Source organism: Vanellus vanellus (assembly GCF_965231255.1).
Source record: "Vanellus vanellus genome assembly, chromosome: Z".
NCBI classification, from domain to species: domain Eukaryota; kingdom Metazoa; phylum Chordata; class Aves; order Charadriiformes; family Charadriidae; genus Vanellus; species Vanellus vanellus.
Genome location: NC_138908.1, coordinates 47,699,139 through 47,724,262, shown reverse-complemented (window position 1 = coordinate 47,724,262; position 25,124 = coordinate 47,699,139). Strand labels below are relative to the sequence as shown.

Genomic DNA, 25,124 nt, shown 5'->3' with positions numbered 1-25,124 from the left:
AGTAAATTCATATGCTAATTAAACACCATCTGCAACTGTTTATTAGCATAGACATAGACATGTTCTGGATTAAATATTAGCTAAATCAGATGGACTTTTAAGAATTTACCAGCATATTGTCACTTCAGTTCTTTGGTCCTTCCTAAAGGTTAAAAAGATCAATTTTTTTAAAGAAATTTGTCTTCATAAACAAAGAAATCATTTCACCTAAGATTTTTTAATGCTGATGGAATTTTTTTTATAGAGGAGGCTCAAGAGGGATTTGTGACTTCTCAAACAGTAAAAATCAACTGTAGTTCCTACAGGAGTACGGTTGCTGTGAACAGCATGTAATTTGGCAGTAGAGATATGGAGCAGGAAAACATCATGTAACTACTGGCCTGCTGGTTGCTGAAACAGCTCGTCTCTGCCATGGAAACACTCTGTGAGATTTCCAGCGTAAAGTGTACTGATGCGGATTAGTCCTCTGCGTCCAAATGGAGGTGCAAGTCCTCTTCAGCAGTGACTGTAGCAACTCTCCCAATTTTGATGAAGGTTGAGTCTCCTATCCAGTCTGTGCAAATCAATAGGATTAGTCTAGTACGTAGGCCCTTCTTCTGTAAGTAAGTGTTAAACTGATGATTTACAAGGTAGTTTTAATTCTGCAAGCCTCATTTGATTTCTTTTTGCTAAAGAGATAAAAACATACTGTGTTTTTTCAGCTGCCAAGAAGTCAGATGAAGTTAGCTGGGCTTTGCCATTGACTCCAAAGAGAACAAAATCTAATCCTAGGACTGGAGTTTTTATTTCAGTAATTCAGAGAACAAGTTCCACAAGCAAAGCAGCTATATACATTAAAAAAAAAAAAAAAAAAAAAAAAAAAAGACAAAGGCATCTCTTGTATTACACTGAAGCCTTGAATAGCTTTTGATCCTACCAGCTGCTTTTCAACTGCTGTCAGATGAGGTAGGGCTTCTGCTGACAGAAAGGACAAGAATGTCAAGTCTACTGTTGAAGCAAAAGTGTGCAATTTAGGCAGTTGTTTGGTCCATCCTGAACATCTCTTGTGCCATGTTCAGCACAAGTCTGCAGAGACTAATATTACTGTTGTTGCTTACATTAAGTAAGTAGACATTTTCTGTTTTATTTGGTGCATACTGCCTGCACAATTATCACAGATGGAGTGACCTAGTACTACAAACCTCTTTTCTTCCTACATATTCTGTGATTAAAATTGCAGCTACAGAAATTAAATTTAGAATGTTTTTTCCCCCTCTAAAAATATAAGCTTGTGAAAATATCCATTACCCCATTTACACTGTTAACAACTAATTCTGGGAAAGGCACACTGAATCATTATACAGCTCTGTCAATTGTCCCAGTAATGAAAGTGACGGCAAAACAGTACTGTGTGACACAGCAACTTCCACATTAGATAATATAGACCAATTTTTGTGATCAGGGAATTGGAAGGATTCAATGCAGTTTATAAACTCCGCAATACTGTTCAGAAACCTTTCTTACTCCCTCGCTCTGTTGTGTCTGGGGAGTTGTAATTTCTTTTGCCTTTCTGAGAAAATATAATTACTCTTTCTGTGGCTTCAGAAGGGGCATGGAGACCCATTCATTACTGCTATAATATCTTAGTCATAGATGAGGAGCTTACTGTATAAGATACAGGTTCTGTGTAGATACAGCAATAACTGCAAATTTACTGCCCTATAGGAGTATCTTACACCAAGTGGGCTGTCTTTTCCAAGTATTACCTACTTGGGCTCACCAGCAAACTAGCTAGGAAACTAACATTTTGTGGCTATTTTTGCTGCTTGGTTTCTGTGTGTTATCATGACGTTGTTGTCACCCTAGATACAGAATAGGCATACATATGCATCATCTATAGCAAAGCAAGCTGAGCATCCATGGACTGTCAGACTATTTGAAAACATGTTGCAAAACAGAACTAGAAATTGAAGTTTAAGATGGAGCAAGAGTCCCTGCCTTCAATATCGTTGGCCACCCAACCAACTCACCATAATTCCTTCTAAGGTCGGCAGTTTCAGTTCAGATAAGAAGACGTATGCGTGCATGTGAGTCCTTCAGACAACATTGTTTAGGGCAATGACTTGCAACACATAATTTTTCAGCATATACAGCGGTGCGAATAATAAAACTGAGTTCTTGTTCTCTTAAACTAACAGAATATTAGGTCTATCCACCTCAGTGATGAGCTTTTTACATCACTCATGGCTTTTTTATTAAACTTTGCCTTGAAAAACAATTCACTTTTGCATTGCTTAGGATCTGTGAGCAAGAGATAGGTTACAGGTTAAATTATCTCACTAAAAGCCCAGAATGACGTTACTTTGCTTGGCTGCTTTTTACAGAAATTGTCCTAGCCAGGACTGTTAGTTTAGTAGGACAGAAGAGACATTACAGATGCAAGGTTAGGTGCCAAAAGGAGCCTATTTATTCAAGAGTAAAACTGTCTAAAACTGTAATTTGCTGCAAGTTCTTAGTTTCCCAGAATGAGCTAATAGGACTTGTATAGGGACACCCACCCACATGAAGACCAGAGATAACTGAGACTCCAAATGTCAAACAAAGCTGAAATGGTACACACATGGGTCTTACTCAGAAGGTCAGACACACATATATAGAAGTTGACTCTAACCCCTCGAGTCCGTGGTGTGGGTGCCTGCTTATCTGGCAGAAGAGGAGTGCTTTCTGGGAAAAATACCCATTTGGAGGGGTTTCGTGGCAGCTAATATCTCCTTTAAAAGCATTTTATTCAGTCTTCATCCCGGTATGTGCTGGAACACATGTATGATTCTCATATGACCAGTGGATCAACATTTGTAAATAATAGTTGCTTTGGGATCAGTGAGGTTAATAAACTCCCATATACTAGGTTTCAATTGGTCTTAAATCCTATTATTTGGGACTCAGGTGTCAGAGCCTTGCAGGTGATAAAACTTTCTTTTTTTATTCACTGTACCACTTGTGTCCTTTTCTACCTATTTAAGTCACTTTATGTTTTCAGCAGAAAATCTATAAAGGTAATGTCTTGTCAACACCTCCAGGAACCCTCTCTACACTAGAAGAGATGGAGGAAGTGAACTACGTCACATTTACTCCACATTTCTTTCCTGAATCAGGGTGATGGAAGACCCTGGATTATACCAATGTCTGAATTAAAATGCCTATCTCATCACCCAAAGTGATTTCTGTCTTCATGGTTGTTCTTAACCAGTTCCAATACTGCAAGTCTACATGGAAACACACCTGTGTTTATCATCACAGTCTGTTGATGTGCACAGACCAGTAATTTAAAGGACAGCTTCTAAATTCTATTCCCCTGCTTATATGCTTTGTGACTTACGATTTATATTTAATCGTTTTGTCAACTTTAAAATCGGGGACTAGTATCTCACTGCCTGAATAGTGTGATAAATGGCCTAATGTAACAACAGCATGAAACCTCTTGTAAAAGGGAAAATGGTTGTTTTCAATGTTTTTACAGCCCAAACTTATTTTTAGTCAGTTATTCTGCTGGAAAATGTGCATATTCCATTCCAAAATGTTGACAGTGCTGTAAGGTGTAAAAAGTATGTGCACATGATAAAATATAAAGTTTTTTACATGGGACAGAGCTGTGAGATTTCCATAGCCTTTTCTCTTCAGTCATTAAGGGGTTGACACAGCTGTCTCAGTCTTGAGCAAAAGCTACCAATTACGGGGGAAGCCAAACATTTACAGTAATTTGTGTCGAATGATTTTCTGTGCACCTAGATGGCTCCTCAATTGCAGAATTGCTGCCTTTCTTACAAGCACTGATTTTTCTTTTTGCTCCCTGCTTCTTACCAGACAATGAGTCTATGGCAAATTATTGGATCAAAGAAAAATGTGAGGTGTTGCAGTGCTGCCACAAAGCAGAAGGAGATGTAAAATTCAAACTTCTCCCCTCATGTCTGCTCCCTCTTATTTCTTCATTTGGAATACTCTTTCTTACTCTTCGGAATAGGAGACCACTTAATTTAGTTTTTCCCTAAATATAATTCTGTCCAATCCTTCTATTCCGGAATTTCCTCTTATTTGTCCATCCCCTTTTTTCTGCAGTATTATCCATTGACTTACCTGCTCGCTTTGATCTTTGTTATGCCTCCACATCAAGCAGCTTTTCCTTTGAGTTAAACGGGATTATTCCTTCCGAGAAAAAAGGAAATGCTTTCCCCTCTTTATCTGAACCATTTTGAGGCTTTGTGTAACTGATTTCCATTAATGTTTTGTTTTATCAGGCTCTCATTTTTCTTCTCAGAGTAGTTTTCCTCTGAAATATTCAGGTAGGCCTAGCTAAATTAAAATGTAAGCATGTACTCTGGAAGGAATTGCCTATTTTGCTGAACCAGCCCATGCTCGCAAACAGGAGAGTTTCAGGTTGTATTCGCAATTGCATCTGCTTTTTGTAGAAAAGGGAGATGTTTTTTTCTGACTTATGTAACTGAGATGCATACAAACAATTTGTGAGTTTGTCAGAGGTGAGATTTAGACACATTCAAAAATTTTCTGGAGGTAGCAGAAAAAAAATCACTTTCAATGAATACTAAATCACTGTATGTTTTCTCCTGATGTCATAGTGAAATGATAGTGAGAAACAACTCCATCTCTAAAAGTACGAATAATTTGCAGCATTCATAAAACACTGTGAACACAATATGTAAAGAGAGCAATCCTGGATGCTGTCTCCGCTCTCATCACTGCTACCCTGTTTTTTTCCTCTGTCTTCAGCTATCCATTGCCTACCCAGCAGGCACTGTCAATCTGAGGTGTAGACAATGATTTTTCTTCTTCCCCACTCATCTCCTTCACGCCAGAGGGTAAAACGCCTTTCTGTGCAGGTGTGCCCTGCATTCTGCCTGCTCATTTGGTAGCGGTTCCTCTCCCTCCAAACAAAAACAAGCTAAAAATCTCAGCTCACTCTTCTTACTCTGAAGTGGTTGAGGTTAACCCTACTGTAAAAAAAGAAATGTTCACGTGTAATAGAATATTTTAGAAATACTAAGCACAGCCTGGTGCAGCATAGTTATTCAAATTTAGTCCTGGGGCCTTATGCTGGCCTTGAACAGAGACAGCTCTTCCGTCTCTGTGGGGTTTTCAGAATAAGTACTAGAAAAAAAATGGTGTGGTGGGAGGGAAAGAGTCACTTTTTGGATAGAACAGGCATTAAAAGAGGAATTGAATGTGATGGTATTTGGGAATAATTTTTCTGTCCTGTGATGAATTTCACCAAATGCCATTTTAAACTATTACAAAACAGTTTTTTTACATTATTTCCCATCCTATGACCTGGAAAATTTGCAGTTAATGACAACTGTGGTTGCTGACCACAGACTATTGCTCTTGCTTCTCATTCTAGGGGTAAAATCAACCTCATCTGTGTAGAGTACAAACCTGGTCACAGTGTGGCAGTTTATACTGATGAAGGTTTATCATTTATATATCTAGCTAGGCCTGAGTATAGCAAACTGTGACACAGCCGTGCTGGCTTAGAGAGGAGTCCGTAAAGCAAAACAAACAAATTTTTGTGTCAAGGAATTTCCTATGGATCCATATGACTTGCTCAGCAGGGAACTAGAACAGCTTCTGGCCTGTCTTCTGCACAAGTCCTGCCCTCTCCACACACGATAGCTCTGCTTCATCCAGATTAGTAATGGACAAAAATGTGAAAAGTTATTGAGGAACCAGAAAGGGGAACAAGTTGTAAGCATTAAGAAATTTTACAATTAGAACCTATTACAACCTGCTCCTTGTCCTCCTAAGTATCTTAGTGCCCCTGACACTTCAGGGGCTGTCTCACCTGTGACTTCACTTGCTTTCTGTTTGACCACATCTTCCCTCCTCAGCATCTGTTTGACATATCCTCCTCTTAGCTGGTCTTTTGATTTGGCAGCTGCCATTAGGGAAACCACACGTACCCATCTGCATATGGACAGCTGTGATTTGTATTTCTAAGTTAACTCTGCATTTACATGCATACAGAACTTGGGAAATCCTAAGTAGCAGTGTAATAGCCATATCTCTTGGTGCGTGTATAATTTCTGAAAGTCTGTTTGGTATTCATTGCTCTCAGGTAAGACAATATTGCCTGACTTTGCCTATAGAAGTGCAATGCAGTACCAGCGTGAAGGCAGGAAAACAACAGAATGCATCATATTAGGTTAAATTGACCCTGCTGAGCCAGAAACTACATACCGGACAGGGAAAGGGAGAGAAAAAGTAATCTGACAAGAATGGAGCTGGTGCTGAACAGAAAGCAGAGATGTCTTAAAAGGAGTGCTTTTTGATAGAGTCTAAGGTCAGACAATCTCTTCCCTTTACTCCCCACCACCCCCACCGCCCCCACCACCTTGCTTTCTATCCCGCTGCTTTTTTCCTCCATCTCTTTGGTTTTTTACTTGCTTTCTACCTGCCCTGCCTGAAAATTAGTTTTCTGCCCTGCTGGACTGTAATTATTGCTGGCAAGTGTCACTGTGTGCTGTAATGATTGTGCTTGCAGAGAAGGTCTGTTTCGGCTCAGTGATTTCCTCAGTGATTTCCTAACACATTTTCCTAGGAAGAATTAGGACACAGCTAGGTTTTTTTCCTGGAAGTTAATCCTGTTCACATTAAGATATTTCAGTAAAATCTGCAATGAGGTAGAGAGAAGACCTCTCCAGATTAGGGGGCTGGGGGGTAGGCATGGGGTGACTTTTCTTGCTTTTAGTGGCAAACCTCATCCATTTCACTCAGGCAGGTTTTGTGGAAGCAAATGAGAAGTAGTCTTGTGACACAATGGTTTGGCTGGTGGGTCCCAAACACCTCCTCCTGAGAGGAGCCCAGCAGAGCTGATAGTCCTTGCCCAGCTGCCCCCAGAATTGGAAGTAGCTGCTATCTACCGTACTTTACGAGTAGATCACTACAGGCATATCAAAAGATAACCAGGCATTAGCATTACATTTAGCAAGAATCTGGATGCCTATTAACACTGTTTTTGCAGCTTATTGGTGCAACCTTTGTTGGTGACTCAGAGTCATTTTTGCTTGTCTGTTTCAGATGTGTTTTCATCTAAAGATTTAACTCTTTCTTCAGTGCAGTGCAATACAGTTTCGTATTTGTAAGGGGTGTTAACATCAGCTTCTATTATATTTGTAAAGAAGACAAGAAAAATAAATTTAAAAAAAAGCTTGTTGTTGGAAGTCATAGCTGTTCACAGAGATGCCTCAGGCAATTACCTGAAAAAGTCTTTTCAAGCCAATAAATAGTGTGAACACTGAGGAAAGAAAGGAGGAAATCGAAAAAACACCACCCAAGGTGGTGGAGGAGGAACAGGGAAAAACTGTACTTTTAAAATAATTGAGCTTAACATCAACAGTTGAAACTACCAGCTACATGGAAGTAATAATGTGGCCCAAATCCCTGGGAGAAAAAGAGAGTACTTGATTTTTGGATTTTTTTCTTCTTTGAACGTAAATTGTTTTTTTGGCTCAAAAGAAATAGCTGAGTAGGGTAAATGGTAGTTTTTCTCTCTAATACAATTTCATTATGTGCAGAAAAATAGAAACAGTTTGAATCAGATCAACATAAAGAAAATCTCTCAGTTTAAACTTATCTTCACTTTTTCACAGCAACGCAAAAGAATGGCCAGTGGTAGTCTGACTAATACTGCAACTCTTACCCCTTATTTTCTTTTGTCAGGGTGAGCTAGTCAAGCATTTATTACTTTTGAACTCTGACTTCTTGGGGTGTATTTTATTATAATTAAATGTCCTGGATTTCATATACACACCTTACTAGGCTGTTTTTCCTTTTGTTTTTTTTTTCAGTACAGTTATACAGAGACTAGGATTCAACAACAGACTTAAATAGGACTACAGCAGGTCTTTTTAGAGGTGAATGGCTCTTAAGCAGTCTCTTCATTTAAAGAAGAAAGGCTTTCTTTTTTTCTTAGTAATGAGTTATTAAGTGGGTTTCTAAGTCTTTAATTTACTCTTATTTTTGCATCTTATTGTCAGACATTCACCCAGCAAGAGGTAGATGGGAATAGAGTTTACTGACCCAGATATTTTCCTTTAGCACAGCAGTTTTGTATACATTAGGGCAGTAGCACCTGTAGCCCATTCGAACAGGGCTCTAGTCAATGGCCTATTTTTAACAGCACCAATGTATTTTTTCTCAGTTCTCTGCAGTGATTTACCCACCAGAGCACCTGTAAATGGTAGTTATCAAGATGTCATATGCATTAATAACTCTTGACACTAGATAAGTATATTGCAAACATAAAATTCTTACCTGTTAACTGGGGGAAAAGAAATCACCAGAAGAACAGGTCTCCAGCAAGACAGATCGGCTTTTTGAGACCTAGAGATACAGAACATTTCTAAGTGTAAAGTCTGCATAAATACTTAAGGATGTGTCCCTATCTTCTCACACCTCTGACTACAAAAATTAAAGGACGCTGGAAAAACTACAAAGATTGTATAAGTAAAGAAGTGAATCCATATTTTAGGAACAATTGCTGAGTCCTCATAAATGTACTCACAAAATGCAGAAAAAAAAGTTAATGCTTTCTTTTCAGAAAGGCCAAGAGAGTCTTTAGCACAAGGCACTAGGATCTCATCCAACAGCAAATCGCATGTTTTTCTGTCTCTGTTACACAAAGCTTGTTTGTTCTCTCTTTTTATCCATATTTAAACGTGGCAGGAAAAAACAAAGGGGCAGCATTTGGGAATGCATTTCTAACAAAAGTTGTGAGAAAAGGCAGGGGGAGTGCACAACCCTGTTCATTAATGAATTGTTCAAGCATGACAGCAGCCTAACATAAAGCTGCATTGGATAAGCAATGCAGGTCTGCTCAAGGTGCTCAGGGATGACGATACAAATGCTTCAGCAGCCAACATGCTGCAGCTTTAAGCCTCATCTTCCAAAATTCATTCCGCAGTGCCATGAATGCTGAAATGTTTTCCTTTGGTCATTTAAAAGCAAATGTCACTATACTCAAATACCTCTGACATCCAATAGTAGAGGCAACTAGCACATCTGGCAAAGAAACAAGGCAAACAAGTTATATGAAGTTATATAAGGACTAAGATATTATCAACAACAAAAAAAAAACATCGGTCAAGCTTTAGGGCAACAGTGGAAAGAAGAAACAATTGATCTTCCCAAAACCGTGAGATACCATGACAGGGCAAAGACATGCCTATGAGATCCAGACTGGTAAAAACCTGTTTCACCAGGTTGGGAGCTAACAGTTCAGAGGATGACTAGCTGTGAAAAATTTCTCAAAAAAAAACCAACTACATAAGTAAGATTAGTAAGGTGCTGCAGGTTTACAAAATCGTCTTCAGGACCTGTAACCAGAGAGAAAGCAGCTATGGATAGTTACAGTTAACCTAAACCATAAGGAGAAGCTGAACATATCTGTCTACTGTCCTAAAAGATTCTGTGCATTCAGAACACGCAAAGGTCCACTGTACCAGCTGAGTCTTTCATCTACCAAGTTTGCAGCATTTTGAACTTAAGTATCATGATACATTGTCTTGGTTCTGTCTAAAATTCTAGTTCAGTCTTCAGCACGACCCCCAAAATGATAATAATTCTGGTATGAGTGAGCACTCTCCATTTCCATCTTTTTTCCCAGCAATTTATCTTCTATTTCTTTATTTTACTACTTGAATTATGTCTAGACCTCTTAAACATAATAATAAAGCAGCAGTTACTGTGGAAAGATAGCCTTTTTATTCTAAGGTAACTAAATTACATAGTTCTATTTTATTTTTAATACAGCAGCAATTTGTTCTGCTAATGTGGGTTTATTCTTCTGAAGCATGTGGGGAAGAGGGATGAAAGAGAAGCTGGAAATTTAGCATTATATGTGGTCCCACATATGCAAAGTGCTTCCCTTAGTTTTCCTGTGGTGATAAGCTGTTCAGTGCTTGCAATTTAAAGGATGCCTTTTAATTAAGCTGGGAGTTCACTGAGCCTGTATTTAGTTTGAGATGTACTTTGTTCTTCCGCTGAGATCCTGTTGTTCAATATTTTCAGCCCCCTATGTGCAGACTGCTTCACCTTTGGCCTTAAAGAAGGAGAAAGGCATTTTGTTTCTAGAATCTTAAAATCATAGAATCATTTAGGTCGGAAAAGACCTTTAAGATCATCGAGTCCAACCATTAACCTAGCACTGCCAAGTCCACCACAAAACCATGTCCCCACATCACCTTGTCATTTACCATGTGGTGGTGCCACCAAGCATGGTGACGCAAACCAGAGATTCCCAGCATTAGCTGATCTGCTTGCCAGGCTGTCACATTCCCCTTCAGTGCTACAGAGATGCCTCTTGTTACATGGCAACATTGCATTCACTCACATATAGTCTCAGGAACACGTTGAATGGTCAAACTAAGGCTAATTTGAAAACAGCCTACTTTACCTGGGCGGGACACCTAACATAAATGCTTTCTCACATTAATTGTTTTAGGCATCATCTAAATCAATCGACTAAGCCAGTTTCCTATTACTTTATCCAATTTGCCTTTTCGGTCTCTTAACATGCTGTACTACATACTGTCACTGATGACAAAGCCTCTCACCTCCCTTTGAACCCTGTAGAGCTCTAGGGTCAAGTGAAGGTAGAAGAGTTGCTACGGGAAGGCTACAGGGGATTTCTTGGGATACACCCTGCAGGTCTATTTCAGCCGGCAAACTGAAGTTTGTCCCCAAGGTGTTATCTTAGCCTTGACCACTTTATATATCCCTTTTCCCCATCACAGTACACTGTTTGTACCCTGACGTTTGCTGACCCTGATGCCGCTGCAGTTCAGTGGTGCTATATGAGTAGGAATTTAGGAATGTGGGGACAACATCTGCTGATGAATACGAGTGTAAAATATGTTTACACAATTCCTAATTAAAGGTATCACTTAATTAAAGAAAAAAAAAAAAAAGACGCAGTCCGTACTGGCGAAAAGAAAAAAAATAACATTTAACAGATATTCATATCAAAATGTTGACATAGGTTTCATTAGTAAAGGAAAGGCACTAATAAAAAGCTGCAGTCTCAGTTGCTTCACAATGAAGCAGGGGCCCAACAGCAGCTATTGCCATGGCAACAAAAGGAGCGAGGGGATTTACACTTCTATATGATTCAGCGCAGTTTTAACCAAGAGTGAGACTGGCTTGAAAGAACCCCACTATATTCATTCTTATTCTTTATGAATTGTGTATCTCACCTCACTGCCTCAAAGTTTATACCTTATGGTGATAGGTCACTGACCACACCTGACTAAAGAGGTTCCTGGACCTGTTAGGAGCCTAATTCTTAGATTATTTACCTAACTTTCTGCTATATAAAATCATAAGGTTGCATAGGTTTCTGATTTTGATTGAAAATATTTATTCAATGCTGTATGCCGTAAATTAGGTCCACAACCTATAATACACCTAATTCCTCCTAGTAATGTATTGGAATGCTAAATCTGATGTTACTCTAATAGAAGAACATTCCTTCATCTCTATTTTCACTCTGTAAATATCACTGAAGATTTTTCTTCCATACGCTTATTAATACAATTTCTATCTTAAGCAAATTTTATCTCACAAAAAATACTATGTGTTAATCTTATTAGATAAGCTTCTCATAAAATGTGTAAAGTAAGATCGTCTTGTAGCCATCAGGACATTTTGAGATCCAAATGATGCTGCCTTGATTTAATTTCTTTTTTTAAAAATTACCCTGTTTTCAATAATGGTGTTGTCTTTTAACATTTCAGATCACAGTATTTCGCATGGGATCAGAAGGACATCAGGATATTGATTTAGCTATCCTGACAGCATTACTAAAAGGTAATGGAGTTCCACTCCACAGTGAGTCAGTATCAATCCAAATGGATTAACTCTGTGTCTCTGCTGTGCTGAAACCTGCATTTATTGACAATATCTACCGTATCGAGATGGTAAATTTATACTGTGAAATTAAAGTATACTTTTTGCTCTAACTGCTTTATACAAATTCAGCTCTTTCTTTAATGTTTAAATAGCTACTGGTTTTCCTTTCTGAACTTTTATTCTCCATCAGTCCACAATCACTAATGCGTCACAGGAAACATTAGTGGTGATCCCCCACCAGTTACCTGAGAAGATAGGCAGGCAGCCAAAGAACTTCTCGGACTTAGATTGCCTTGGTGGCTAGTAGAACATGCAGGAAGAGGTTTTCTCCCTTTAGATAAAACTGGCACTATTAGCAAAGTAAAATGTTATCTGTAGTCATCCTAGGAAAGTCTGGGGACTGTGTAGGATTCCTTCCAGCCTCCACTGGTAGAGCTAAGAACTCAGTTATTGGGGTGGTAGGGGTTTTAATCTTAAACTTCATAGGCCGCTAAATCTTTCTAAGCCATTACACGTTACACTTATGCTCTTAAAAGATTGCCTTACAATAAATCTGCTGTTGCTACAGTTCATTATAAACCCTGGTCTTGCAGACACTGACACCTTTTAGCTTGGCTCCCTTCAAAATATGTTATTATCAGGTAATTTAATATCTGCTTGCAAATACAGAAACAGGTGAGATTTTAAAGGCTTATGTACTTAGTCGGTGAAGGATTATTCTCCTGAACAAGGACTGGGGGGTTCTAGACCTCCATTTATATGCTATTTCCCCAGATTGCATGCATCAATCACCATGGTCATCTTGTTGCTATCTGGACTGTTTTGTGCTATGTAGTACAGGCCATACTGATTTTAAAAACAGATAATAAAACATACCAAACAATTCCAAAAAGTAATCTGAGAAACATTAGGGAATGGACTTCCAAAGGCGACTAGGGAAAGTTATGCTTCATGAGGCTGTTTAGCAGTTGTCATCATGCCATTGCCACCCCCACACCGGAGTAAGAGGGTACATGATGCCGTATGGCAGACCTGAATATGAGTAATAACAAAACATGTAATAGATTTACTAGGTATTCAAAAGATAATGGGAATTATTCTTGCTTGTTCCAGGGCTCAGTTTTCTTCTCAGTTTCTTTCTGTGCAGACTCACAAAAGCTGCATGAAGAGAAAAGGTAGAATGCCTGAGGAACTTTCACCTAAAGCAAGCAAAATAGTATTTTACCTTTTACACAATTATTGATCCCATTTCTAAAATGTTAGTTCAAACATTTAAAACAAAAGGAGGAGGACAGGAGGAGTAAACAAGCACTGGCCACTTGAGAAGTATGATTACAACCTGATAGCTACCAGCCAAGGAAATGAGCTGGAATTATTTTGCTCCATTAGCTTTTGTTTCTTTAGGTGTCTGTAGTATTGCTTTCTCCACTTCTTTTGCTCATTTTGATCAAGATACCAGTTGTTTGTCCTTCAGGTGACATGGCTATTTTGCCACTACCCTGAGGTAACAAGTTTTAGCCATCTGCATAATTAAATCACAAGGCATTTTGGACATCTTCACCCAGAAGCAATATAAATCAAGGAGAAGAAAGCAAAAAGAAACTAATTCAAAGCAAGGAACAAGAATTACATCACCAAATTCCTCTTTTCTATTTTTCTCTGTTTTGATTAGATTTCATTTTTATCTTAAATGTATCTGGATCCTGCATTGTCCTCACTGTAAAGTGTATTCTCTTCACATTTTGTATTTAAGACAATCACTGAAACTGCTGCTCTTGATTTCTATTAGTAAGATATAGATTGTCTTAAAGTTGTGATTCCACTTTTTGTAGGTATATTTTCAAGGTCTGAATCCCAACATAGATCCCTGGAGTCTTTTACCACCTTGAAAGCTGCCTCTTGGAAGCTGACGAAAATAAATCATAGGCCTGGGAGGGATTGTTTTCTGTTTGAAAAGTTCTTTTGCAGTATTTACATGAGCAACTGTGCTATGGTTGCAGTCTGGGCATATGAGTAGTCCTCTCTGATCTAGAATATCCATTTTGCAGGTGCCTAATTGGTCCTGTCGTCTCCTTAGTAAAATAAAATTACCTTCTTTCTTCACAAAAGTAGTGCAAGACATCATAGTGAACTTCTGTTAGCTCAGAAGGTGCCTGGATATGTGTAAGTAATTTTGACATCTCCTTTCATGCTTGCCTGACAGTCTTGACTTGGTAATCAAGCAGCACTTCTGTCTTGATCAAGAGTCAGAGGAACTAAAACTTACACCTCAGCTTCTCTGCTCCTCAGAACTTTCTCATTATGAAGGCCCTCAATGAAGATTAGATTTATCAGGTGCCTCTTGTTAATCTGAGCTTTCTGATAACAGGGAGTGAAAGTCCATATAACTTTTTAATCAGTGTGTGCAAAGGCGAGATCTCTTGTCTCGGGTGAGACAGTCATTCTTATTGATACGATGTCTTTGTACAAAGGTTCTGGCCCACACTGAAAGAAATACTGCCTTTCTGTAAATACACCCCATCAGGCTGATGGATAGTTGGGGTTTTCATCAAATCAAGAAATCTAAGGTAGCAATTGCGAACCACTTGTCTATTGATTTACTGGTAAGCAGATTTGAAGACTGGGTCCGAATTATCTTGAAATTCAAAAGTTTAGATTCAGGAATTAATCTCTTTCACCTCTACAGCACTGTGTGAAAAGGGGGCAGAGAAAAGTAAGGAACTGGTGAGTGATTATTGATTACTTTTCTCAGTCTCACTGATGAGGATTTGCAGTTCTTGCTAGCCAGCATTCAAGGCGCATACCAGCTAAATACCAATCCCACCCTGGTGTGAGTTATTTGTTCAGAGAGCAGGAGGAGGACAAGGACTAGGAAACACAAAGCATCATTTCCTGCTCGTTGTGTAAAAGTTGCGATGAGCTAGTCTCTTTTTAAACCCACGTTAGGCACACTGTCAATGCAGGAACTCTCTTGGACAGGATATTCCACAAGCCCCAAACCCTGCACTGAATATGAGATTATTTCCTTGTTTGTTTTCATCAGTCACTTGTTTACTCTTGTCAGCAGATCTATCTTTCTTGGAAGTGATCTTCAATAAACTAGGGAATGGCATCCAATCTGGTTATCAATTTACATTGCATGGATGTCACAACAGCATATGGCTTGTGAATTCCTTCTTGTTTTTTTAATTTCAAAAGACATGCAAATGTGGGAAGTAAGTTTCCAATTGCATGAATTTGTAGCAAGTAAATTTATTGATACAGCTTAACTGTTTGTGCTTTCTTAACTTGAACAGTTGGAACTCAACTAGTAATGGATTTTGTCCTTTTGCAGCTGCTAATTGAGCAGAAGGCATATGACAGGGAAGTTAAAGGCAGCATATGGAGATGTTCTAAAATGTAATTGTTTTGAAGTGGCATCAAAGATCCTAGTTCACGAAGCTGTTGCAGTGTCTGGAGCATACTAGCAGCACCAGCAATGTTTCAGCTGATGCTCCAGAAGCCTTCCCAGTGCAACTGTTAGCATTGGGAAAGACGTGCTGTGTGGTGTATGCCCACAGTAATATTACTGCCATGTAGCCCTCTGAGATAAGCCGTGTTAGGCTAATGCAGATCTGATGTGTCTGCATACTTTCCAGCCTCTGAATAAGTCATGATTCATGCTCACTGAACAGCTATCATATAGTATCAGATGGTCCTGGAAGACAGCGTGATAGTCTGCCAACCATGAAATCACCGACACAGAGTTGGGCCAGATATCTGGTTACTGGCCTTATAGCTGTTGTTGCTATCAGCTTTGTTATTGTCAATTGATTTGCTAAATGCCAGGAAGATGCTTGTAACTAATGCAGTGGAAACACCACCTTTTCACCAAAGAGCTGCTGAAACAGAAGACAACATAAGACTTGCTGAGATGCAGAGCAGAAAGCCAATTTGGGTTGCTACTTTCCCTAATCTATTTTTTTTCTTTAAATGATGATTCAAAGGGGCCACTGGCATGCTTAGAAGCACTATGAAAATGAGTCTCCAACAATCATTTCTGTCTAGATAGGTCAGTTTTGTGTCATATCAGCTTTCCAGATTCCTGAGCACTAAGTATCACAGCCTGTCCCAGCAAAATCTGTTAGAGGTTTACATTGATCACAGTAAACTTTAGCCAGTATATAAAAGACTGTAGCCTATCTCTTCAGTAATCTGGGGTTCTGCAAAGACACTGTACCCTGGCTCACCTAGGATACAGAGTCAGGTTTATGGTCCCAGGCTTTATCATCAAGGAGTATTGTATTTTTGGTCCAAGATATTGGATAGACCATCTGACTTTTTACCAGAAGAATCTATGCAAGATATCCAAGCACTCCTGGATGGACCCCTAAGAGCATAAAGTTAACAACTGCAGGAACTAACAGCGGTCCCAGATCTCCTTCTTGTTTATTCAACTTTCCATCATCCTTGCATTGTCTGTCTATATCCCACAATATCTATACTGAAATAAAATACTGACAAATCAATGTGTTGCATCCCAAATGCAACTTTTCTTCTAGGAGCAGATGAAAGGAGGGAAGAGTCCCACTGCAGATATTAGTCATATTGTCTTAAAACATTCTTTTGAGGGACACATCTTATGCTCAGCCAGACACCAGGATAGTGAGTAAATATTACATAGACATTAGTCATATTGCCTAAAACACTATTTAAAGCAGTAAGTATACTACGATAATTAAAATGATACAATGCAACTAAGCAGAGAATCTTGACATGAAACAGGATAAAAACAGAAATGTAGGGAGGGGAAATGCTAATTCCTCACCACTGACAGTGTTAGGGGCCTAAGAAGTGGTTCCAGTGTGATCCCTGCATGGAGCTGATGAGAGCAGTACATTATTAACTCTACCTTATTTTTTGATTTCCCAAATATCCTTTCGCTTTGATTTGGGTACATTGCAGTGATGCTCATGAGTGAGATGAGTTCTCAGAGAAGTCACTTTTTGGATTCTTCTTACTGACTCAAATACACACTCTGTGGCACTGAATGCAATCAAGGAAATGACTGAAAGGAGACAGTATCTTAAGAAAGCCCACCTCACATTTGTTCTAGGGGGTTTTTCTTATATTAGTGGAATTATTTTTACTTCTTAATACTGGATAGAATTCCACCTCAAATAGCCTGAATACTTTCTTTTTCATTTGAGTCAAAAGTCATCAGTCCATCCTGGAATAAAATTGATTAAACATAATCTGCAGCCCATATGCTGCTCTATACAAACTTTTATAGCTTTTATATTCCTTCTCCTCTTACATAACACCAGTCTAGTCCACATTCACCTGAAAACCACACAGGGAAGACAGGAAAGAGGAGAATGGTGCACGGACTTTCCGGCAACAAACCTCACTCTGGGAGCAGCCATTCCGCCATGTGCATCAGAGCCTCAGCACGTAGACCTGTAGGGCCCAGTCTACGCCCCAGCTGATGGACTGGTTTGTACCTGAAGTACCAAAACCCCTTGAGAAACCATACTTTTCCTCCAACTGCCAAATGTCTGCAGCACTCTGCGACACAATGAAAGGAACCGTTACAGTAACAAGCCCCGAGAAGAGCATCATCTCTGGGATTGCACATGCACCCACAGGAAAACCCGTCCACTGCTGGCAGCCTTAATCACCATGGAGGGAGGTGGAAAGGACTGAGGATGGACTCCGGCTTGCTTTTCCCTCTGCTCAATATTTGGAGCAATAAGCATGCTTAAAGAAAACAATTCTGATTAACTGCTGGGCTTAGGGGCCTTTCTGGAGATGCAGCCACTGCTTCATGCCCCAAGACGGTTGGTCTTCCACATGTTCAGGTGCACCAGAAGGCCCTGTGTTCATCCAGCAGCCAGGTCCTTCTTAAAGCATGAAAACGCCCAGGAATGCTACATCACCTGACACAAACTGGGGAAGGCTCCCTGCAGGGGTCAGAGGGTGTTCACCTGGAGCCTCTATGATTTGGCTTGAATTTTGGCTGAAGTGAGGGCAGTGTAAGCAGCCCACTTCCTTCCCCAAGTCCATCTAATCCACTCCTGATCCAAAATGGGTTCTAACCAGGCTGCACCCCTGGCTACCCAGGCTGCAGCGAGTTTAGGAAAATCAGGCGGTGGAGCTTCCCTATCACATGTATAAAATGGTGCCAGGCTGTGGGACCACCATCACTGCCCCTGGGTTTTGGAGTCCATCCATGTGCCTCCTCCACTGCTCACCAGACAGCTTGCCTGAGCACCTGCCAAAGTTTTTGCTTCTCCTGCAGGCACACGGATGGGAAGAAGGAGATCCAATGACATTTTGAGAGGATCTGTTGTTTGCTTCAGAAAGGGGGAGAACGTTATTTGCTCTCTGTACTTAATTTACACTACCATACCCGCTGTGGGTAGTTTTTTTCTGTTTTTATAAATAAAACTGTAGAGACATTTTTGCCCTTCCAGAAGATAAATATTTTCTGTACTTGAATGTTGCATGTTGCTTGTGTAAGAAACTCAGAAAGGTTCAGATGTAGTTGGCATCCCCATGAGGTCTTTTGTGAGACCCTTTGTCTGTGTCATAGTACATAGCAATGAGAAGCTGTGTCTTATGCAAAAGGGTGTTCCTGTTATTTCTTAGTGGCAGAAAGGTTTTTTACTGCTCCCACTGTTTTTTCTTCTTATCTTCATTTCTTTCTACCATCCTGCTCCTGCACCACCTACCTTTTTATAAGAGCTCATGTCTGTAACAAAATGAAAGTGATCTGGATGATCTACAGTCCACCTTCTCCCAAATAATTGCTGTAGATGTCACCAAGTGTTTGGCAAACCTTCGTGGCAAAGTTGACAGTTATGAAATTAAACTGTAGGCTAAGCTTCCCGAAGGTCTGCTGAACTGATCCTTCACAGAGAATTTCAGTGGCCAGGGTGTTACGCTTTATGTTTTCTGTGCCTCCAATTTCAGAGTCCTCTTTCAGCTGGAACAATGCATGATTTTGAATAGTACTGAAATAGGGACAGAAATGCTTTGAAGTAGTGAAAAGCTCTTGTTTGTCTTCACTCTGTGATATCAGTATAAGAATGAATAAAGACAAGAAAACAGTGGTGGTATGAGGCCTTTAAAAAATGAGCCTTTATACAACCACCTAATCGCTGCAAGCAGCTATGTAGATAAAAGTCGAAGGGCCCTTTATTTATTTGGTTGATCAGTTCATTCGGGCCAGTTCTCCCTGTGACACTGAAGCACAAATATTGTTTTGTTATTACAAATCAGCTAATAACCATGAAATACTTAGTGAAATATTAAAAAAACACAGCAGGGCAGGAATGTCCCACAGCGTCCATTAAAACTACAGGGAAAAACGTACCCTTCCTTCCAAAAAAACAAACAGCTCCAAACCCATCTTATCATCTGCATAATTTCTTATTTAATTAAGATATACCTTGACACCAGCTTTATAGCATGCTTACGTGAATACTGCATATATGAAGGGAAATTTGTCCCACCAAGGCCCCTCAGTACAAATAGATAGAGAAGGAATTCCTATGCTTGTACAGGATCCCCAACTTATCAGGTGGGGATGCATAGGAAGTGTGCATAAAATGCACAACTATTGAAATTGGTGGGGTCTGTGTGAGCTGAACCTGTTTGTAATTGCAAGATGCACGTGTGTGTGTATGTGTGTGCATACGGGTGTGTGTGTGTACGTATTCCTGCAGGCGGATCAGTATCTCTCCTGCCTTCTGCTCTGGCTCCCCGTGCAAGAGGAGGGAAAACAGTTCACCACAAGTTGCATCTACCTATATCACATGTACCTACTGTATTTTTCAAGGAGGATGTGAGGAAAAAATTAATGTTTATGAGAAAATCTGAGAACCATAGATTCAGATTTGAGAACCAGTACTTTATTACAGGGACAATGGAAGGTTTGGGTTTGTTTTAATGTGAGATCAGTTGGAGAAATGACATGGAGATCTGTAAGACTTTTGACAAAGAGGAATGACAATGGTGGTCTGTTGACTGAGTCTAATGTGTGGCTTGTTTCTTTTTTCTCCTCCTCTCCTCCCTGCACCCCTGTCTGTATACACAGGAGCTAACGCATCTGCTCCCGACCAGCTGAGCCTTGCATTAGCCTGGAACAGAGTAGACATCGCCCGCAGTCAGATCTTTATTTATGGGCAACAGTGGCCGGTACAGTATATATACAGCATCTTCTACTGAAAACACTTTAAACCCTACACAACATTAAATCTATTCTGTTGGCAGCGGTGGTTTTAACACAGTCTAAAATATACTGAGTCATGCTTCCAGACAAGCACGAAGCTCCCATTCCCTACTGACGGCGGGCACGGTTACAAATGTGGTATGTTCGCTTGTTCAAGGAAATGGTGACATCTAGCGATGCCTTAACACTGAGCGACCACACCTTTAAAGAAACGGGAAGCAACACGTTTACACTATCAAGCAATGATTCTGCAAGCTGAGAAAAACGAGCGTCTGTTTACAGCCATGCTACAATGTCAGGCTATACATTAAAGGAAAGGCAAAACTTCTTTTTGCTCTTCAAGCAGTACGCTTTTATATAGAAGTACTGAATTTGACGATGATTAGAGATCAAAAATATCGCTGCACAAGTGTTGGAGGTCATCACGTGGACCACGAGAGCTGATCAGCAATGTTACCACAGAAGTGCTGTGGCTCCAAACTTGAGCTGGTGTTAATTTGTGCATCAGTCTGCCTGCTTCTCGTCTGCCCCCATCCCATCCCAGCTGCCAGCTGTGGGGACCAGCTCCCCGGCCAACACCCTTCCCCTGTGCAGAGCTTCTCTGCGGGAGTGGGAGGGCTGTGAATAGAGGGGTTATTGAACGTTGTGTGGGGCAGAAGAGGAGTAAACTCTCAACTTGTGCTGCAGTTTTTACAGTGGTAGAAGTCACCCAGAAAAAAAAACAAACAAACAAACAAAAAAAAAAAAAACCCAGAAGGACTCTCTCTCTACCTCTAGCTCCTTAAAGCCCACCATATCATCATCCAAACGGTTTAACTGGATCACAATGTTCATTACTGTGACACTTGTTTTGTCACCATCATGAAAATTTCATGTGCTGTCATTACATGAGCATTTACATCTCCCCGTGGAAAAATTATAACAAAAGGGAAAGCTTCTGTTTAAATATCATTGCTGTAAACACAGTTTCTGGAGCTTGCTGCCCCTTAAAGCTAGTTTCAAAAATCATTTCCTTTTTAGTCATGGATTGAACGGGACTATTTGTCTTGTCTTCAATATCGGGCATAAGTATGCATCAAAACATAGGAGCGACTTTAATGGTACTAAAGTGTCCCTATCGTTGTTGCTCCATCACCACATCATAGCAAAAATTTGCATAAATGCTGCAAGCTGCAATCATTTTGCAGGCTAGAAGCTGGAACTATGAGATAATTTGTCATCCTTCTAACTCCTCCCAACCTGCAAGAAATAGAAAAGGAGAGGCTTTGCATAAGAGGACCTCTTGCATTTGTTCATTCAAAGAAATGCTAATTGTGAAGTTATTTCTGCTCCCTGGGTGTCAAAGTTTCCCTGAATTTCCACACCATGAACAGAGGGAAAAGCTAGTAAAGACAGAATTAAAGTGAGTGTATGTGCACATAAATATAATTAAGATGAATAAAATGTTTGTCAGGACAGCAAGAAATAAAGATAATACTGAGATGGTGAACAGTGTGGAGGTGTGGTCACCAGTTTCCTGGGTTCGAGTTCCTTGGTCCTAGTCTGGATTTCCTAGAGTATGTTAATCTTAACACTCTGACACTCATTTTTTAAATGCTTCCCTGAATCAGAGAAAGCACTGTAGACTAAAACTGTGATTATCCCATTTTAAGCTTAGCAGAGCAACCCTCGGAATTTTGTCAGGATTCCCTGCTTGTGCCAGGGTGATTGGACCAGCCAGATACAGCCTGTGATGCCCAGGAACAGCCTGAATTAATCGCTTGCTTTGCAGGTGGGCTCCCTTGAGCAAGCAATGCTGGATGCACTGGTGTTGGACAGAGTGGATTTTGTGAAATTACTCATAGAAAATGGAGTAAGCATGCATCGTTTTCTCACCATCTCCCGGCTAGAGGAATTGTACAATACGGTAGGGCCAACCTAAGGCAAATTTTCTATCTCTATATTCGTTGTTCTAGCTCCCACTTGTATTACGATGGCACGATGATGCACAAGGCATCCGACATCTGCTGCAGAAATTTTCCATGTTGAGAGTCCACATTGTCTGTTGGCTTTGTCTTTCATATAATGGAACACGCTGTGTCTTGCCCACCTAATCTGCTGTATGGATTTTGTAAGGCATGGATTAAGCTACACAGAGTACCATCTGATTTCTGGTCATTGTAATTCCAACATGATAGACCTGAGATTTAAACAGATGGCACTGGCTGGAAGACAGTAACTGGCGAGTTAGGACCTGTACAATGGTGATATATGATTCCTGATGGTATAAACCCTTACGTTTTCAGAAAAATCTGGCAACTGGTAATCAAATTCAGACACTAGAAAACAAACAGAAGCAAACTTCTTGGCATAATATTCTGAATTTACAGTTGAAATCTGATGACCTCAGGATGTCTGTTACGGTGAAGGATTTCCCCTTGTCCCCATGTCCTCACCAAATGTTCCAAAAATGATAGTTTTGACGTTTAAAAGCCTGTTTGCAAGTTTTATATCTTTTCCCATAAAATGAACACAAAACTGCACAGGTTCAGACACATTCCAGCATTCACATCATTATTGCCTACCGAGACAAACCAGTGAGTTCAAATTGTTTAAGCGGTATGGATAAAATCTTAAAGCGTTGTCTAGTTCTTAGGATTGCTAGTTCTGCCTGTTAGAAATAGGTTGTGATATAATGCATAGCCCTTTTCAAAAAGTTTTTTTCTGCCAGTACTTTTCAAAGCTCTGCCATGACAAGCTGCCACCCTGGGCTGTTATCCACAGATGTTTCACACCAATAGTGACCAGAAGTCAGTCTTTCAAAAATATCACATATGAAAAGAATTCATTAAAACTGTGCAAAATACAGAGGAACAGGTATCTGTGCCACCCTTGAGACAGAGTCCCATCTGATCTTTGATTGGCTTAAACTTTGCCTATCAACTAGCATCTATGTATTAAGGACAGAAAGCCTACGTGCTTTCGTGCTACAGAGATAAGCATTGTAGTTCTTGTACCAGGGTCAGATTTACAGGGAGTAAGTTTGAGGAAAGTCTTTGGTTCTACAGCTAAAAGAAGGCATTTTTGAACAAATTTATTGTAAACTGTAGAAATCACCAGAAAATATTTATGCAAGAGTTCCAAAAGACCCAGGCTGTGAAATGCCTAAACCACCAATTATGACATATGACCTAGTGCATCCATAATAGCATTAGCAGCAAAAAAATAGCAAGGCCAGTTAAAAAATACCGAATTTCAACATGACCCCTGAGAGTGACCTGGGAAACTACAAACCAGGAGGGACTTCTTTACTTTGAGGGTAGCAGAGCACTGGCACAGGCTGCCCAGAGAGGTGGTGGAGTGTCCCACACTGGAGACTTTCAAAACCCACCTGGACACCATCCTGTGCAACTGCTGTAGGTGACCCTGCTCGGGCAGGGGGGTTGGACTAGATGATCTCCAGAGGTCCCTTCCAACCCTGACCATTCTGTGATTCTGTGAAACCAGTGAATCTGACTTCTGCCATGGCAAATTTGTAAAAATACAATAAAGAACGAAATTCAAAAAGGAATGACAAAAGGATCAATTTTATGTCAAGAAAGAGTTTATCCAGCATACGTACAAAATGTTAAGCCTTAGAAATTTATTTCTGAATTCAACATGCAGGAGAATAAGGATATTGCACTTGATCAACCTATTTTTGCAAAACCTGTTTGACAATATTTGAAAACCTCAAAGGTTATTAAAGAAATTTAGCTCTCATGACATAGAAGATAACTGGCACACGTGGTTTAAAAACTACTTGAAAGATAGAAAAGAGAGAATAGGAATACATAGTCTGTTCTCACCACAAAAGGACATTATGACCAGGGTCATCCAAGACCCTGTACTGGTACCACTGCTGTACAGCCTGTTTAGAGATGATCTGAAAAATAGAAACTACTGAAGGGACAATGTTTGCAGGTGACTTAGCAACATGCAGGGTAGGCAAATGTGAAGCAGCATGTGAAGAATCATAGGAAAGTCTCATCATGCTTAGTGATGGGGTTACATGAAATTAAGTGTTGGCAAGTGCAGAGTAGTGTATATACAGAAACACTGACTCTGCACATATGCATCTACCATCAGTTACAGTCAAGAAGACCTCCAAAAAAAGTTTCTTAAAATATCAACAACAGTCAAAAACATAACAGAGAAGAAAGTACTTCTCCACATAACACGTAATTGAAATTGCATGAGTCTGCTGTACACTGCTTTGCATGTCAGGTGGAGTCAAGATTGGACAAATTCGCAGGCTGTGCGTGTTGTTGACGGCTTTCAGACAGGACACCCTAGATGCAATGTCAGGCTCAGGGGCTTTCTGGGCCTCCAGCAGTGGAAGTGGAGACCCTGAGTGAAGGAAAGCTGACACTTAAGCAGCTGTTTTTCCTTCCACTGTGTCCCAGAGGCTGTGCATGTTGTGCTGGGCTCTAGCCTTGTCTAAGCCAGGAGCCTAACCTGATCTATAGGACTTTAGTTTTCATCCAGTATGGCTGTTCTTGTGGTTTTCTTACAGAAGAGGCTTGTATAAACGAGAAGTCAAGTGAAATAATGCTCTTGTAATTGATTTTTTTTTTTTTTTACTTGATAACACTGTCCAGCTGAAGTGCTCTGAATTGCCTGATTTTTAAACTACTAAGGTGAGAAAGCCATTTCAGCATTTAAAACTTGCAGGTCTTTGGAAAACGCAAAACTATTTTATTCCTCTTTATTTGTCCTTTGCAGAGACATGGACCATCCAACACTCTGTATCATCTAGTCAGGGATGTCAAAAAGGTAAGAGTCCGATAGACGGTAGGTTGGAGATAATGCTATGATTGCTTTTTGTAGCTAGATACAATCTCTGTTTTGCATGAGCTTTCAGTCAGAGCCTCTCCCACCCCTGCCATTACAAAATGTCCTGTTTGTATGTACCGAACATGAACTTTTTGCATACAAAGCACAATTAGCAAGTTATTTGGCTTGCTTTCTCTGTGGTTTTAGATGCTTGGGT

The 25,124-nt window shown here is 40.0% G+C and overlaps 1 protein-coding gene across 2 annotated transcripts in view; it reads left to right on the top strand.

Annotated features, from left to right (window-relative positions):
• Positions 1–25,124, top strand: part of TRPM3 (transient receptor potential cation channel subfamily M member 3) — a gene marked incomplete at both ends in the record, with an annotated part of 425,131 nt that overhangs the window by 345,556 nt on the left and 54,451 nt on the right. For both annotated transcript variants that reach the window (XM_082497003.1, XM_082497004.1), the window contains 4 exons: positions 11,784–11,856; positions 19,979–20,079; positions 21,885–22,019; positions 24,857–24,907. In XM_082497003.1, coding sequence (XP_082353129.1) covers positions 11,784–11,856; positions 19,979–20,079; positions 21,885–22,019; positions 24,857–24,907 — 360 coding nt within the window. The remainder of the gene's footprint in view (positions 1–11,783; positions 11,857–19,978; positions 20,080–21,884; positions 22,020–24,856; positions 24,908–25,124) is intronic.